Source organism: Saccopteryx leptura, chromosome 13 (genome assembly GCF_036850995.1).
Source record: "Saccopteryx leptura isolate mSacLep1 chromosome 13, mSacLep1_pri_phased_curated, whole genome shotgun sequence".
NCBI lineage: Eukaryota > Metazoa > Chordata > Mammalia > Chiroptera > Emballonuridae > Saccopteryx > Saccopteryx leptura.
Window position 1 is genome coordinate 13007518 of NC_089515.1, and position 17268 is coordinate 13024785.

General features: G+C 49.6%; 1 protein-coding gene across 3 annotated transcripts in view; it reads left to right on the top strand.

The window, feature by feature from the left end:
- The window catches only part of GFRA1 (GDNF family receptor alpha 1), a 188814-nt gene that overhangs the window by 142668 nt on the left and 28878 nt on the right, over positions 1-17268 (top strand). For all 3 annotated transcript variants that reach the window (XM_066354948.1, XM_066354947.1, XM_066354951.1), the window contains 2 exons: positions 13040-13149; positions 16124-16258. In XM_066354948.1, coding sequence (XP_066211045.1) covers positions 13040-13149; positions 16124-16258 — 245 coding nt within the window. The remainder of the gene's footprint in view (positions 1-13039; positions 13150-16123; positions 16259-17268) is intronic.

The following is a 17268-nucleotide window of genomic DNA, read 5'->3' on the forward strand; positions in this document are numbered from 1 at the left end:
GGGGCTGAGGGATGCCAACAGGTCAGGGCGGCGGGGCTGAGGGATGCCAACAGGTCAGGGCGGCGGGGCTGAGGGATGCCAACAGGTCAGGGCGGCGGGGCTGAGGGATGCCAACAGGTCCGGGTGGTGGGGCTGAGGGATGCCAACAGGTCAGGGTGGCGGGGCTGAGGGATGCCAACAGGTCCGGGCGGCGGGGCTGAGGGATGCCAACAGGTCCGGGTGGCGGGGCTGAGGGATGCCAACAGGTCAGGGTGGCGGGGCTGAGGGATGCCAACAGGTCCGGGTGGCGGGGCTGAGGGATGCCAACAGGTCCGGGTGGCGGGGCTGAGGGATGCCAACAGGTCAGGGCGGCGGGGCTGAGGGATGCCAACAGGTCAGGGTGGCGGGGCTGAGGGATGCCAACAGGTCAGGGCGGCGGGGCTGAGGGATGCCAACAGGTCAGGGTGGCGGGGCTGAGGGATGCCAACAGGTCCGGGTGGCGGGGCTGAGGGATGCCAACAGGTCAGGGCGGCGGGGCTGAGGGATGCCAACAGGTCCGGGTGGCGGGGCTGAGGGATGCCAACAGGTCTGGGTGGCGGGGCTGAGGGATGCCAACAGGTCCGGGTGGTGGGGCTGAGGGATGCCAACAGGTCCGGGTGGCGGGGCTGAGGGATGCCAACAGGTCCGGGTGGCGGGGCTGAGGGATGCCAACAGGTCAGGGTGGCGGGGCTGAGGGATGCCAACAGGTCAGGGTGGCGGGGCTGAGGGATGCCAACAGGTCAGGGTGGCGGGGCTGAGGGATGCCAACAGGTCCGGGTGGCGGGGCTGAGGGATGCCAACAGGTCCGGGTGGCGGGGCTGAGGGATGCCAACAGGTCAGGGTGGCGGGGCTGAGGGATGTCATGGAGACCAATGCTGGAGACCTTCCAGGTAGCAGTGGGTGCTGGGAACTCTAGAACTGCTGTCGCTGTGTGACTGCGTGGCTGCTGGCGTCCCTGGTCCAGCTTGGTGTCTGGCTCTGAGTGATGCCCTCCAGATAGACAGACGGCCCTTCTCTTTCTTAGGCACGCTGAAGGATTTTATCATTGGATTCAGCTCAGTCAGGCAGAATGCAGGGTTGCTGTGTCAACACCCTTTGTGTCCAGCATGACCCCATGGCACTCTTCTCTTAGTTAGGGGCTTGGGGACTGTCACAGGCAAGCCTCTGCTCCCTGGAACGCGGGATGGGTGGTGGACTGTGACGTGGGCGTCTCACATACAGCCCCTCCCCACTCTCTGTACTTCACGACCACTTGCCACAGTAAGACCGTTGATATTAAAGGTCAAAATAACCTGCAGAGAAATCAATGCAACATATAATTTGTTCAGATTCCTTTTATTTGGGGCAAGAAGTCATGGCATATCAACAAAGCAGTTTACTCATCAATTGAAAGTCCTCCAAACACAGAACTATTGGGAAACCGTTGTATAGGAGGCGGAAAAGAAAAGTTCCCTAAATAACTTTAAAAAATACTCAAGAATTAAACTTGATGATTTGTACATTGCTGTAACATCTGAAATAAACTTATGCAATGTTCTGGTAAAAACAAAAAAACAAAAACAAAAAAAAATCCCCAACCAACCTTAAGGTCACCCACTTGGGTGGAGAGGTTGGTGGGACAGTTTACTATTAAAATGGCTTGTGTGGACCATGTATTCAGCTCCACTGCCCTGCAGTGAAAAGGGAAGCATGTGGTTTTAATAGTTGAGAGCTCTAGGATAAAATATAAAAAAGTTAGGCAGGAGGGGAGAGGGTGGGAAGGCGCTGTTAGACAAGAGGATGTTAAACACGAGAATGGATTGCAAAGAGGGGTTATGGGTTGTCTGAAAAGGGGAGGACCCTCATCTGATGGCAGTGGAGTAAGTGATGTGTTCTTTGGCCATATACCACCCCAGATCCCTGTTCCCTGAGCAGAGAGAGCCCCATCTAGGAAGGAAGATCGTAGGGACTAGCTGTTGGCTGAGCTCAATGTCTCTGTTGACCTTAAAACAACTTGCCTGGAAGAACAGTTGACCTGGTGTGTATTTACTATTGAGCATAATTTTCCTTAGAACGGCTGCGACCCTATTAAAGATTAATAGGGGAGATTATTTTCATATGTTTCTGCTTAAAGTCTGTTTATGCAAGGGTAGGCTGGGAGCCATGCAGACCTCCATTTGCCTTTCTCTTTCCCCACACCCTCCCTGGACACCAGAAACTTGGCTCCTTGTGTGTTCGGAAGGTAAATTAACATTCTGACGAGCTTGGAGCTTGGGTCACAGGTACCTTGGAGTTATTTAGTCCTTGTCCTTTGGGAGTAGGGACAAAGGGAGGATTTTTTCAAAATATTTATGTTATTTTTATTTAATAATTTAATATATAAAGATATATCAATATGTAAATATAAATGTAATAATATATAAATTGTTAAGTCCAGGATACAAGTAATATATTTAATAATATGTGAGTCATTAAAGTCAAGAGAGCCTGTGTAATGTTAATTTTTCATCTTCTGGGAACCCCCAGAAAAGCAAAGTTTGACTGAAGGAGGCCAGGCAGCATTCAGGATAATTTTTAGAATTGACTTATGTTTCCTTAAAGTACTTAGACTTTGTTTTCTTTGGCTGTAAACATCATAATGCAAACAATGTCTTGTTAGGGTGCAAACAGCACCTCCTTAAACGTATACAATCCAGCCAAGCCAGCAAACGGCGTCTCATGGGGACCCCGTGAAGTGACCTGGCGAATTGTGATTCCATTGGCTTGTAAAACAACTTCTCTTCTTGCGGGCACAGAGAACTCATGGGGAGAAGTCTCTCCTTCTTCTTAGTGGTACGAATAAGCCTGATATTACTTGTGAGTTTATCGAGCATGTACAGGCCCTGAACAGGTAGATTAGTGACCTCAGGACAGAGAGTCCCACATGCCCAGTCACTAGCAGGTGGATCCTGTGGAAAATGCCAGTGTGGCCATCTCTACGCTAGGGCTTCATGGAGCTCCGAAGGTCAGAGTGGACCTCCTGGGCTGGTCCAGAGCAGATCAGAAGACGCCAGCGCTGGTGAGTCTTGTCCTCAGCTAGGAATCTGGAACAGTCGTAAACAGGTGCTCAGTACCAGCTTTCCCCGATACTTCAGGAACATTTTGAAGGACTTAGTGACACTCAGCCAGAGTAAGTTCAGTTTCAGAGCAGTTAAGGTACTTATCCCAAATGTCACAGTTAGTAAGTAGTTAAATTGAAATTTAAGCCCCGGTCCATTTCTAAATTCTATATGCAAACCCCCTATTGTGGATTGCTTTTTAGTATCGATTTAGTCTTCTGTTGCTGGTTTCATGAATTAGCGCCAACGTGGTGGCTTTAACCCTCGAGTAGTACGAATGTTCATGTACGTCCTCGTGCCTCCTGACCATCCAGAGCATGATGGTACAAAAATTTTTATTTTAAAAATGGGTAAGGAAACATTAAAAAAGGCAAATGTAAAAAAAAAAAAAGTAAAAAAAAAAAAAGGCAAATGTATGTTCTTCTTGTTTCCATAAATTGGTCATCAAACAAACATGATTTTAAGTTAATAAAACTGGAACTAATTTCATTGTTTGGGAAAAAAAAAACTCACTCCTGGGGGTCAGCGAGCATGAAAAGAACTCACTACTCACAGGGTTAAACAACATGAATCCATTTTCTCCCAGGTCTGACGGTCAGAAGACCTACACAGACCGCCTTGGGCTGACACCAAGGCATCCATGGGGCTAAATTCCCTCTGCAGGTCCTCGGGAGGGTTGAACCCGTTTTCTTTCCTTTGCCCACCCCCATTTCTCTGGCTCACGGCCCCTCCCATCACCTTCAAAATCAGCCAAGACCACCCAGCCTTGCTCACGCCACATCGCTCTGACTTCATCCGCCTTTCCCTTCCTCTCTAAGGAGCACTGGGATGGCATTGTGCCCCTGCACCCCATAATCCAGGATAATAGCCCACCTCCAGGTCCACAGCCCTAACCCTGTCTGCCAAGGCCCTTTTGTCTTCAACCATTTCTTAGGTTCCCAGGATCAAAGCGGGGACATCTTCGGGGGCCGTTATTCCACCCACCGCAAGCAGGGCTTCCTTCCGAGCAGCCGTCCTGGCGTTCATTTCAGTATTTCATGAATAGTGGACCTGGTCGTTCCCCAGTCCCCACAGGTTGCTGGAGGCACAGAACCAAACCCACAGCCTCCATCTCGCCGAGGCTGTGTGTGCACTTTGTGCCAGCTGTTCACCACCTCCACCATACCTTACTGTGGCTGCCAGTGACCCTCCCTAATTTTTTTTACATTTATTCTGTTGCATCAAAGTGACATCAGAATGCATCTCAAAATTCTTTCTTTTTTTTTTTTTTTTTTTTGTATTTTTCTGAAGCTGGAAACGGGGAGAGACAGTCAGACAGACTCCCGCATGCGCCCGACCGGGATCCACCCGGCACGCCCACCAGGGGGCGACGCTCTGCCCACCAGGGGGCGATGCTCTGTTGCGACCAGAGCCACTCTAGCACCTGGGGCAGAGGCCAAGGAGCCATCCCCAGCGCCCAGGCCATCTTTGCTCCAACGGAGCCTCGGCTGCGGGAGGGGAAGAGAGAGACAGAGAGGAAGGAGGGGGGGGTGGAGAAGCAGATGGGCGCTTCTCCTATGTGCCCTGGCCGGGAATCGAACCCGGGACTTCCGCACGCCAGGCCGATGCTCTACCACTGAGCCAACCGGCCAGGGCTCATCTCAAAATTCTTAAGCAAGAGAAGGAACGAATAATTACATGGGAGCCATGGTGGCTGACCTTTGCAGGTAACTGGGAGGCCCCTAGGCTCCAGGACGAATGTGAGGCAGCCTCTGTAAGTCACTCCCGAAGGTGGCGTTGCCGGCAGAACTTTGCATGAAAGAAATCCAGTGTCGGCCCCGAGACTTAAGCTCTGGTTCCACTGCTCAAAGATCGGTTGAACATCTAGATTTCTGTGTCTCCTTGTGGCTCAAAGTCATACACAACTGATTTCCAGAGTTTCCCTGCAGAAATATAAAAGACTTACTGAATAAGATTTACTCTTAAAGAGTTATAGCCTATTTGTCATCTACTGTTTTCCCATCAGAAAGCTATTGGATAATTTCAGCATTCAGAAAACCTCCAATGTCTTCTTCCCTCCATTTTTTCTCATAAAAGCAAGTACTGCCAGGGTTAGGTCTTCCCCACTAATGGACGTGCTGTAACATGGATAGTACAGAACAACTTTATTACTTGGCAGTGCCGCATAGGGTTGTTTGCTGTGTTCTGTGCTCCCGTTATGACTTACAGACTGCTTAACCGGGGACATCAGGCATTGCAAAGATCGGTTGAGGGGATGCAGAGGGGGTCCTGGCCCAAGGGCAGCTCTGGGGCATCCGATCAGAGGCTGCCAAGAGCCCTTTCTAGGTTGGCATTCATTCCCTTCCCAGCTACTATAACTTGCTTTTCAAATGTGCCACGTAGAGATTAGCTGTCAAGCCCGTCAGCCTATCTGCAGATGTTGATTGAGGGCTGTCACTGTTCAGGCAAGGTGGCTCTGGGAGGGATGCTGAGATTGAGCAGACGCTGCCCCAGACTTCCGTCTGGGGGCTGCTGCAGTGGGAGTTGATCAGGAAGGCCACGGAGGCATCCGACCTCTGCCCTGCAGCCTGCTGTCACCAAACCTCACCCTGGGGAGGCATGCCAGCAGGGTGCGTGGGCGACCACGATGCTTGGCTCCACCTGGGTTCCCGGCACTCCTTCCTCTGTAGGTGACACTTTCTCACAACCCTGTGGCTCCCGCTCAGAGGGCAGTGACCATAGCCTCCGGTGACCCACATGCTGGGCCAGGAGCTGCAATGGAGCCAGACGAGATGCTGTGACCAGGGTTCCTCGGGGCAAGAGGAGCGGGGGTTTGTTAAATGGGCTGTAGCCTCTCAAGTGTCAAAATAAAGCTGAGCAGGGATTTGGGGGACAGGCACTGATCTCTGTGTGGCCACAGCACCCACCAGTCGCAGGAAACAGAGGCGTTAGGCAAGTCTTGAAGGCTTCTTAAACCTCCGAGTGCTCGTTACCAACAACATGGGGCTGTGGTCTGGCTAAGTCCCTGAGAAGCTCATCAACTGGTCGGGGCTCTAGCCATCCCACCAGGAGTGGAAATCCGCATTCAGGGGCTAAGGAACACAAGGAATGTGTAGCTATGGGCATCTGTGCCAGGGGCGTGTGAATCTGCCCCAGGGCCTTTGCTTCACTCCCGGACAGAGAGGACCTGGGCTTTTTGCAGAGTGGCCTGAGCCCCCCACAGCCTGCACCCTAATGCTGGGCCTTTGCTCCGAGGACCCCAGCATGGCTAAGGAACAGGAAGGCCAGAAATCACCCCCTGCAAAATGTATTCAGTATAGGCTCTGATTTGTCAAAGGATGTCTTCCAGATGTGCTCTCCAGCAGGCTGCCGGGGAAGAAGGTCTAAGGTAATTTGCTAAAAACAGAAAGAGAAGAATCTGTTTTGTGTCAGTCACTGCCGCAGAAAATTACCATCGCTGTGCTCCTGCTTTGTCGTTCCAGGGCTAATATTAGCAGCATATTTTTTAAATTATTTTTATTCTGCATAAGAGATTAGTAGTATTAACAAACTTACTGATATTTAGTCATTTTGAACATATGTCTTCCCCGACCCCCCTCCGAAACCCCTTGAGGAAAAAAGTAGCTTTTCTTAAGATGCCTTTATTTGATGAGAGCCCAGATGACTGAGATGTTTTAAGTCACACCACAGGATCCCTGGCTTGGGACGTCTCAGATCCACTGTGGTCGCAGCCGCTGACTGCAGTCGCACAGATGTTGCGTGTTCAGAGGGTGTATTGTGAGAGCCAGCAGAGGATAGATGAAGATGTATGTTTCTCTGTGTTGGGTGTGTGTTTTTTGCTGCAAGGGATTGACATTGGAAGGAACCAAGGATGGGGAGAAACGACGTAGGGACGGGAAGTAGAAGTTTCCTAGGCAGCATGTACTCTGCGTTCTGGGTGAGGCATCGTGTCCTGTCATTTGGGTCTTCTGTGGCAGCCACCTAGAGTGTCTGTAGAGAGCTTTGGCCCCATTTCCCGGGTGAAGAAACTGAGGGTTGGAGAAGCACAGGAACTCCCGAAGGTGGGGCTGTGATTAGAAACAGGCACGTGTCCCTCCCAGGCCTGTCCGTCTTTGCTTCCTCTGGCTCACTGAGGAAAGCTTGCAGAAACTAAATGGCTTGAATTGAAAACCAAAATGTTAAAGGCCTCATGCTCACGTTGGGGTCAGAGAAGAAAATGCTAGTGATTTCTTACACAAGCAGATTAATAAAGGGATCCTGTCCCAAGGTCCTGGGTACCGCCTGGGGAGTCGAGTCTTGCAGACCTATGTGGGCAGTGGTGTGGTCCCAAAGACCCTCAGTAAAGGGGAGCCCGATTCCCTGGTAGACTCCACACCCTCGTATGCCGAGTTTCGTCTGCATCGTCCGGCCCCTGCTGTGCTCTTGTGTTGCCTTCAAAATCCTCCCTGAGGCTAAGCCAGTGGAACATTCGAAGGAAGGCTCTGAAGAACAGTCTGGTCAAATAGTGGCAGAGGGAGAGCCATGATATATTTGATGACGTCAATAAAATCCCAGAAAAACGGAAGGCCAGCACCCTCTGCACTGTTGCCTTCGAGGGCTGGGTCGCAGGAAGTTGGCAACTCCGCTTCCAGTAAGGGCCGTGGGCGGCCCCCCACCATGTATGTGACTCTGGGAAGGACCTTGATCTCTTTGGCTTTGAGTTTGTATATGAGATGAGGAGATCTTCTAGAAAAATCTTGGTTTCTATACTTCAAGGAAACTTGACTCTATAAAGTCATGTGCCGTGGCAGAATGCAGCGGTGGGTAAGAGTAATAACAGCGCTTTGAAAACAAATGCTCCCCTCTCACCCAGTAGCTTCAAGAGTTCCACAGACCGTGGTTCTCAAGCGGGTAGGAAATCAAGAGCTCAAGTAATTAAACAACACATTTAGGAACTCTGGTTAATTAGTGTCAGAACCTGGATCTCATTCAAGACCTCACCAGTCTGAGGCCAGGGCCCCATTCCACCAACCACATGGCTTGTGTACAAGTATGGGTTTGCCCTGGGAAGATATTTAAAGAATGAAGGATCATTCAGGGTAAGTTAAACTGGGCATTTCTAGTATGACTTTTACCTGTTCGCCCTGACACTCTTTTCTTAATAATGTTAGAAAACAAGTAGGTAAATGATTTGTTTTCCCCACTGTCAAAAGACCATCTGCTGTTTGAGAAGAGCTCCTAGCTTTTATCATTATAATCATTTTTCTATTTCCAGTTAGCAGCATGCTTCCTTTAATATAGTATCTTCTGCATAAACCACTGTTTTCTCTTCCGCAGATTTCCTGAGGCCAGCTTGGCATTTGTGCTGGCAAATATTGCTCCTCTTTAAGAGCGGGAAGTTTTCTGTTTTGGAGGGAGATAGGTTTTTCCGTTAGTGCCTATTCATTTCATTTTCATTTTCTCAGGGAAAAACAATCATGTGCATTGCTGCTGTCGTCATGGAGATTTCATGTCCCCAGAAGAAACCCAGTCGTGGATATTATTTGTTAATCCCACGCTGGAAGTGTAAGCGTTCTTGTTCGGATCACGACAGCCTGGGTGGGGAAGCCGTCCAAACTGGTTACAGCGGGATTCTTAACCTGGGGCAGGCGGGGGAGGGGTGCGCAGGGCTGTCCTGGGGTGCCGGGAGGCGGGGACAGCAGGTGCTCAGGCCCTGGCTGGGGTTTGGATAGATGAAGTTCTGGGTTCTAACAGCCTACGAGACACCTGGCTCCCTGCAGCCCCGTGAACTAACTCAGCACGGCTCCACCGCGCCTCACTGCCTTCCTGGCGGACCTGTTATCCCTGCGTCTGTTCCCAGGGCACCTGTGCTGAATTGTCCGTGCCCTGCCCCTGCCCCCTCCTTCCTGCGGTCTTGGCTTCTCTCGGAGCAATGCCCACTGCTCAGCACATCCTTTCTTCTTCCCGTTCTGGCCCTCGGTTCTTCCCTGTGGTCCTCCACTGGCTGCAGTCTCCTAAGTACCGTTTCTCCCACCTTTAGCCAGTTTCTGGCTCTTCCCGTCGCTGCTAGAGCAGGAAGTTCCTGCACAGAGTAAGGTAGTAAGCAAATCTTGGCTGAACAACCGAGAGGCCCAAGAGTCTTCCCAATGTGCAGACCAGATCGAGTCCGAGTCTCTGTTTAAAATCCTCCAGTGGCTCCCATGGCTGCTGGAGTAAAATTCAAACTCTCGGGTCGGTCATTCAAGGCTCTTGGCGACCAATCACTCGGCGTTTGTGTCCCATGGCTGTGCCATCTGCTGCGAATGACTAACAGTTTTCTGGACGATGCCAGTGTTAAGTGGTGGTTGATTGAGAATGACCTCCAGCTCGGGACCCAGACTGACTGTGGTCACCGTCCAGCCCTACCACCTGGAAGGAGCTCCTTATACTCTCAGTTTCTTCACCTGTAGAACGAGGCTCACAAGATCACCCACTAAGGCTGTTGTGAGAATTAAATGTGTGAATACAGGTCAAGCCTTAGATCAGTGCCCAGCATGTACGGACCCTGCATTATTGTAAGCCTGGGATTTTATGAGTCTGTTTAATTCATCATATGCCTCTTCCTTCTGCCCAGATACCTTTGTCCACCTCTGCCTGACAGATACTATACATTCTTCCAGCCTCGGTCCCAATATCACGGCCTCTCTGAAACCAGCTTCTGTAGCTGTGTAATGTTAAAAGCTTAAGTTGTGGGAATTGGAATGTATGGTTTTAAATCCTGCTTTTATGACTCATTATTTTTCTCTAGTCTAAACTTGTGAGGCTGTGGCTTTCCTTATCTATAAAATTAGGAGAGTAAAATAATAGTCCCTACCTTGTTAGAGTTGTCAGGAAAAAATATAAAGTGTATAAAGACATACCTTGCATACACTACATACTCAATTCACGTTAGCTATTTTATTTTTATTAGCAGCCTTTCCTGCCTCTTTTATCAAGACCTAGCCGCTGTAGTATTATAACCTTTCTACTTGTTTCTCTCAGTTTCTGGACTGTCACTTATTTGAGCTCAGTGACAGGGAACTTATTTACCATTAGGTCACACTTAACGCATCCTTCAGTGAATAGAACGGACATGAGTTTAGCTTCCATGTTAATACGTGTAACCATTTTCACACGTTGCTTTAAGAGATTTCAGAGAACCATGGTGGTAAGAGAAGAAGATGTGGGGAAGGAAGCATCTATCTCTGGGGCAGGCTGTTTCCTTTCTTGGGAAGGTACTACAGACCAGAAGTTAATTGGTGCTACACGATTTCACTTGGGCCAAAGTTGACTGGGAATGACAGAGGACATCTGTCCAGAAAGGGCTGGAATTGACTCCCAAGACATGACACGCTTAACTGGTGGGGTTGACCATACCGGTACTTAAACAGCATTGTGCTGGGAAATATTTAAAAACTGTTCTCTGAGAATGACACGAACCTGAGTTGTAGTGTTTGCTGATTACTGTGGTGTAAATATTCCCACCACGGCCACTTACAAACTTACCACTGTGATGGTAACCGACTCACAACATTCCTGAGGATTCACCATCAGCCAGTAGTGAGCGGGCTCCATCACACCACTGTGTAAACTTCTTACCTTCGTTTTTCTCTCTGTAAAATGTGATCCTAGAAATGGGCCCACCCTGTCGCCAAACAGAAATGCCATGGGGAGCTGGGTCAAATCGGAAGGAGCCAGGGAAACGTCAGTGTTTTAGCCAAGCTGCCTGTGCTCACGATTACTTCGCATCTCTCGTCCCCTCCACTGGCTGTGCTTGTCGCCGGGCCAGCATCTGTGCTGCTCTCTCCTCCCAGACACCAGCCTGTCAGGCGTTCTGCTCCGAGCAGTAGATACAGTTTTATCCTCTCCATCAGGGTTATACTCTCCGCAGCAGACTGACTCAATTAGCTCTTCATTCCAGAGTCCAATTGTGAGTCAATTCTGAGGTTGTTAAGCAAAATGAGTCTGGTGGCAGTAGCCTCGCACTGAGGGACAGTAATCCATATCACGGCTGTTCAGTTCATCGCTGCTCCGGAGACCACGAGAAGTGGGAGACACGTAGACAGAGCGGCCTCTCGTCCACCTCTGGGGGACGGGCCAGGCAGCCCAGGGTGGCCAGGTCGGAGAGGTGACCAGCTTGTGTGCAGAGCTGGAGCCTGAGCCGCCTGGACCGCGGTTGGCTCTTGCGAAGTTAGAAGCCCAAGACTGCTCGATCATTAACTTTCATGGCCAGGAAAATACTTTGGAAATTAACACTCCGTCCAAGCTGGATGCCATTGGAGCCAGTTGAGTAAGCCTGAGCCACCTTTAGGGATTCCTTCCGAAAAATAAATCCTTTCACCAAGCTGTGGAAAAACAGCCAGGCTTTACGCGCCTCAGTGTGTTTAATTAGAGTCAGAAAACGACGAGGCTCAGAGAGATCCGGGCGTACACATGCGCACGCCGGGTCCCACACGGAAGGGTTTTGCTGCGTCACGTAGCTTCAGCACATGGCCCTGCCTGGGAGGCCACATAACGGGCCTGTCTGAGGGGCGTCAGGTGCCATGCAAAGAAAATAATGCCGAGCTCCTGCACCTGCCCCGGGGAGTCACAGCAATGGCACTAGACGCAGGGCAGACGGGGCGCAAATCTGTGCAGACAGGGAGGCCCAGACAAGGCCTTGTTGACAAGGGTTCAAGGTGAGACCAATCTCACCCGAGCACGGCGCTGCCTTTGCCGTATGCTGGGAACTTGGATGGTTTCATTAGACCTTTTAATCCCTGACTACTTCCAGTTCTGATAAAGGGACACAGATGAGCTTCCTCTGGGCCTCTTACAAACCTTCGTGATCATCACCCATCCTACCTGGCTCTTGTCTGCTTGCTTATACCATAAAAATATGCTAAGTAAATACAGTTTCTTGGATCAAAAGAAGTAAAAACAGCCCTGGGTTTGTTGGCCGCCAGCTTGGGGTGGGGGCTGCGAAAGAGAAGAAAAACGGAGACAACTGTTCATTGTCCGCCGTAATTGCCAGAGAATTTCAATTCTCTGGCCGCCCATTGTGTTCTTCGCAGAGAAACAGAGCCGCTGTCTGCCGAGATGACCTCAGAGGGGGCCCAGCGCTCACTCGGGATTTCTCCAACAATACCCACTTCAGATGGCAAAACAGCCCGTTGGTCACAAAGAGGCCTCTTCCTCCCCAGACCAGAGTGCCTGTGTCTCCCCTCCGCTTGTGGGTCCCTGCAGCTTCGCCAGTACCCAGGGCTTCCAGGGGTGGGGGCGGTGACCGCGCTGGCCCCTGGGGAGTCCCCAGACTGCAGACAGATGCTGCATTTTGCCTAGTGGACCCTCCAGGCCCCGCCTCCAATGGCAGGCACGCCACACCCGGTCAGAGACAGTGAAGCCATGGCCAGAGGGAGCACCCCCTGCTCCCTCTTGGCCTTCCCTCCACTTTCAGAAAGGCGGGCTCCTCCTCGTGGTCACGTGACTGGAATCATCACTGCCCCCGCGGTGGGTGGGTGAGAGGTGACTTACAAGACAGATAGGAGGCGTTTTAAAGCCACTCAGTATTGCAGGAGCAGATGGGCCATGGGAGCCTATTCTGATGCCAGAGACGTGTTTCTGTATAAAGTCCCTACTTTCCCAGCATGGGTCTCGGTGAGTGTGTAGAGAGGCACATCTCCTAAAGATGCAAATGAGTTGAGTCAGAAGTAAATATTGAATGGGAACTTCAAAGCACCTACATTTCTCTGGTTGTAGACCCTGAAGACTCCTCCAAAAATAGGCACAGGCACAGGTGGGCAGTGTCTGAGGGAGGGAGAGAACAGTTGGGGGGGTATGAGAGAGGATGCTAACGCTATAAGACTTTGCGTTTTCTATCTTGGGAGGTATGGAAAAAGGCGTATCAACAAAGGAATAAAGAAAAGTTATGTCTGTCTAGAGGCTGAGGATGTTTCAAAGCACCCTCCCCCCCTTTCTTCCTATTGCAGATCTCGCCTCGCTGATTTTTTTACCAACTGCCAGCCGGAGTCCAGGTCTGTCAGCAGCTGTCTAAAGGAGAACTATGCAGACTGCCTCCTCGCCTACTCGGGGCTTATTGGTAAGACCGGGGAGACGCTGTACGGGGCGGGGAGGGGGGGACAGTCTGGTTTGCAAGTAAGCGCAGACTCGTTCTAGTGTAGCCTGCCACTACCTGTGAAAGGAACAAGCTCCCGGTGACCCTCTGCACTGCGGTTTTGATGGCAGGCCTCTAGGACTTGCTTGTAAAAAGGAAGCAAGAAGAAAAGAGGCTAATGGACGTGCAAAGGCAGAGGCGGGAAGCAGGGATTGTTAAAGAGCAGGAACACAGCAGTGTGAAGCAGCTCGGTTAGAGAACTGACCGCGTGGAACAGAAGAACAAAAAAAGCCTGGTTGTGGGGAGAGGAGAGCGAGTCAGACCAAGTTAATTGAATTAGGGAACTTTGGAGAAGGGAACTTGAAAGTCATTCATTCTGGGGAAATCAAAAAGGCTGTTTCCCCAGAAAGGACGTTATGGAAAGAAAACGCCTAACTCCTGGGGTCCTTCTTATCATTCAGTCTCGGTTAACTTGGCTCCTGGTGTGCAGGGTGTGACCTAGCGCAGTGGTCCCCAAACCCTGGGCTGCAGACCGGTACCGGTCCGTGGGCCATTTGGTACCGGTCTGCAGAGAAAGAATAAATAACTTACATTCTTTCCGTTTTATTTATATTTAAGTCTGAATGATGTTTTACTTTTAAAAAATGACCAGATTCCCTCTGTTACATCCATCTAAGACTCACTCTTGACGCTTGTCTCAGTCACGTGATACATTTATCCGTCCCACCCTAAAGGCCAGTCCATGAAAATATTTTCTGACATTAAACCGGTCCATGGCCCCAAAAAGGTTGGGGACCACTGCTCTAGCGGACATATTTTTTTCTGAAAACAGACAGCAGAAACAGTCTTTTCTGTCTATCAAGACCTGAGGTGTTAGAAGAACTAGGTTCCCAGCATTCAGGAGAACAAAACAATTAAACAAGGCACCAGTGGGTTGGAACAGATTCAGATTTGGGGCATTTGTGCCCGTGGAGGAGTGCGGCAGACAGGAGGACAGGTGGGCGCTCTGGGTACCAGGGACTTGCCTTGGTGACAGGCTCTATCACGATTGGCATTTGAGGATGAACACATAATGAAGGCTGTAGAGGGGTGAGGGAAATCACAGTTGTCAGAAGAGTGATGGCTCAGCCAGGACGAGTGTCCCTGCCAGGACCACACAAATCACCCAACAGGAAGAACTCCCCACCAGAAACGACAGCGCAGACTAAATCCTTTGTCACCGGAGTGTCTTCAGCAAGAGCCCCGGGAAAATCAGTAACGGTACTTAACGCAGGGACATTACAGGTGTCTGCACACTCGTCCCCCCTTTTTTTGAAAGGATACCTGTGCCCGGTTGGTAATAACCTTTCACCAGCTGTTGACCGTGTGTCCCATGAGTGTATCTTCCTTAAGTCAATATTCCAAATTGGCATTTGCTCTTTCCTTTTCTTAAATAAGTTAGTCCCTAGGAGGGGTTACTTATCAACTATGGAATTACAGGTTTAAGAAACAACAGGAGTAATTAAGGCATGCTCATGCGAAGTTAAAAAAAAAATACAGAGAAACTCAAAGGAGATAGTATTAAGATCTACAAGTCCATTCCCAGATGTAATTGCTACTAACACTTTAGTCCTTCTCCCTCCGGGCACACATGCTCATTAAATCCAGCACGAGTGGCCAAGGGAAACTGTTACATGCCTGAGCATGATGAAATAAGTCCTCACCATTTAAGAAACTAATTGATTAAGGAAGGCAATGCATTCCACTGACCAAAATGTATTTCCCTGTTGGGGCCGCATTCCTCCCTCCGAGCGCTGGTCATTGGGTTCTAACATCTTTGAGGACAAAGCTTGCTCCTGCCTCTTCCACGCATCCTGGATCCACTGTGGCGCCAGGCATGCTTACTAGATAGATTTAAATCTCTTTCCTTAGTTCCTTTCTCACCCAAAGCTGAAGCTCCCTCTCTGTTCTGGGTCATAGTTCTCATCTCAAGGCACATTAGCATATAATGTAGTTCAAGTCAGTAAGGAATTCAAGGCAGAGGAGATGTGCCCTTGACCCAGAAGAGCATACAGAGACCATTGTTTCTGTTTTTGAACCGAACATATCCTGCGGATCACTGACCAGCTATTACTTCTTCCTTCCACAAAGTATATAAAAACAGAAGCCTTCTTGGCATGAACAGGCATTGCCTGGTGTGAGCCACCCAGGAGAAGACATTCGGGTTGTATTACGTATAAACACATTGTTTACTAGTGCCAGTACAGAACTCATCTGGAAAACCATAAATACAGGAAAGATGTGGGCAAGAGGAGACCACCCAGGATGTCTCCGAGGACTTCTGAGGACTATTGAGACAATGCTTCAGGGGCCATCAGCTCAGAGAATTTCCACTCTTCACTTCCAGTTCTTTCCCAGCTTGGAAGACTTTATTTAAATTAATTGGAGTCTGATGAGCGGAGGCCTAATTATATACATTCAGGGTGTGGGGCACCCCGTAAGGATTGCAGAGGGGGCTTCCTTTGTTTCTCCGAAGAAGCCATTTGCTTCTGAGGGAAGCGCGTTCCAAGTCCTAAAAGGATTTTTTAAGATATGTAAAACCAGTTCTATCTATTTATGAAGATTAATGACATTTTCAAGAAAATGCAAGGGATTTGGTAAATCATGCATTCAAAGTTAATTCTCTCCTACTCCATGACATCCATACCATTTGTGCAGGGAAAAAAAAAAAGTACCCTAAGTGCAGCTCAAGGAGCCCTGTTGTAATTTTTTAAGTAAATGTGTAAATTATTTTATGTGCTCAAGATAAATTGCCAAGAAAAAAATGGCCTGCTTAACATAATTTCCCACTCAGCACACACAATGTTTGCAATTATCCACGGAGCTTCCGCCATCTGAGGAACATTTGTTTCTTTCCAGGCTGTAGAAGAGTCCTCCTCATCACACACAAGAATAACACGCCTTGTTTTTACTCTTTTAGGCACAGTCATGACCCCAAACTACATAGACTCCAGCAGCCTCAGCGTGGCCCCGTGGTGTGACTGCAGTAACAGTGGGAATGACCTGGAAGAGTGTTTGAAGTTTTTGAATTTCTTCAAGGACAACACGTGTCTTAGTAAGTTTAAAAATAAACAAACAAACTAGGAAACAAACACGCTTTTCTCTCTGAGTTTAAGCTCTACTTCCGTGTTCTTTGTGTTTCTTGTGTCTGCCTTCTCTCTCTTCTCTCTCTGTCTCTCTCTCACTGATGGTGTATCCAACCTCTTTTGGCCACACTGCATCCTGCAGCAGGCAACAGAGCAAGTGATCAACTGGGCACTGCCCAGACTGAGACACTACAAAAGCTACAGAGAGAGCAGGAGATTCTAATCACGGAGGTTCTACTGTGTAGGAGGGAGAACTTCTATCCACAGATCACATTCTGATCTTGGCGACCAGCCCCATGTCTGTCCCAAAGGTTCTCAAAGCCTGAGCGCGTATCCAGTGTGAGATGCTCAGACAAATGGGGGGTGGGGGGCTCGAAGGGCTCTCCCAGAAAAATTAGGATGGCAACATCAGTAGCCCCCATAATGTTTCAGGCTGGCTCAGAGGAGAAGCAAGAGTTCTGGAGCGGGAGAAGCTGGCTGTGCAGCCAGGAGCCTCGGGGTGGTTGGTCCTCTCCGGAGACAGTGCTGAGCACTGGACCGGTGGGGGCTCCTGCCTGGGACTCGTATCGGTTATTATTGCAGGGTCCTTTAGGCAAGTGGGAAACATATTTCCCAAAGGGAGAGAGATGGAGAGAAACGTACGGGTATGAACAACATTCATCAGATGAACTTCAAAACCACAGTGCCAGGTCTTCCTTCTGCCTACCAGATATGCGTGCTCCAGGTGACGGTGACGACTCAGCTGAAATGCTTGAGGACCTCACTTGCATTTTGTGGCAGCCAGCATGAATTTATTGGGTGCCTCCAGCTCACCTTATAGGCAGCATAATCTATACATTATCTGGTTTGCTGTAATCTGCACAAGAACCATAGGAGACGGAAGTATTACTATCTCCTTTTTGCAGTTGAATGAATGACTGGTCTTCACATAGACCATCCACAGCAAAGACAGAATCCAAAGCCTGAGTTCCTTCTTCTG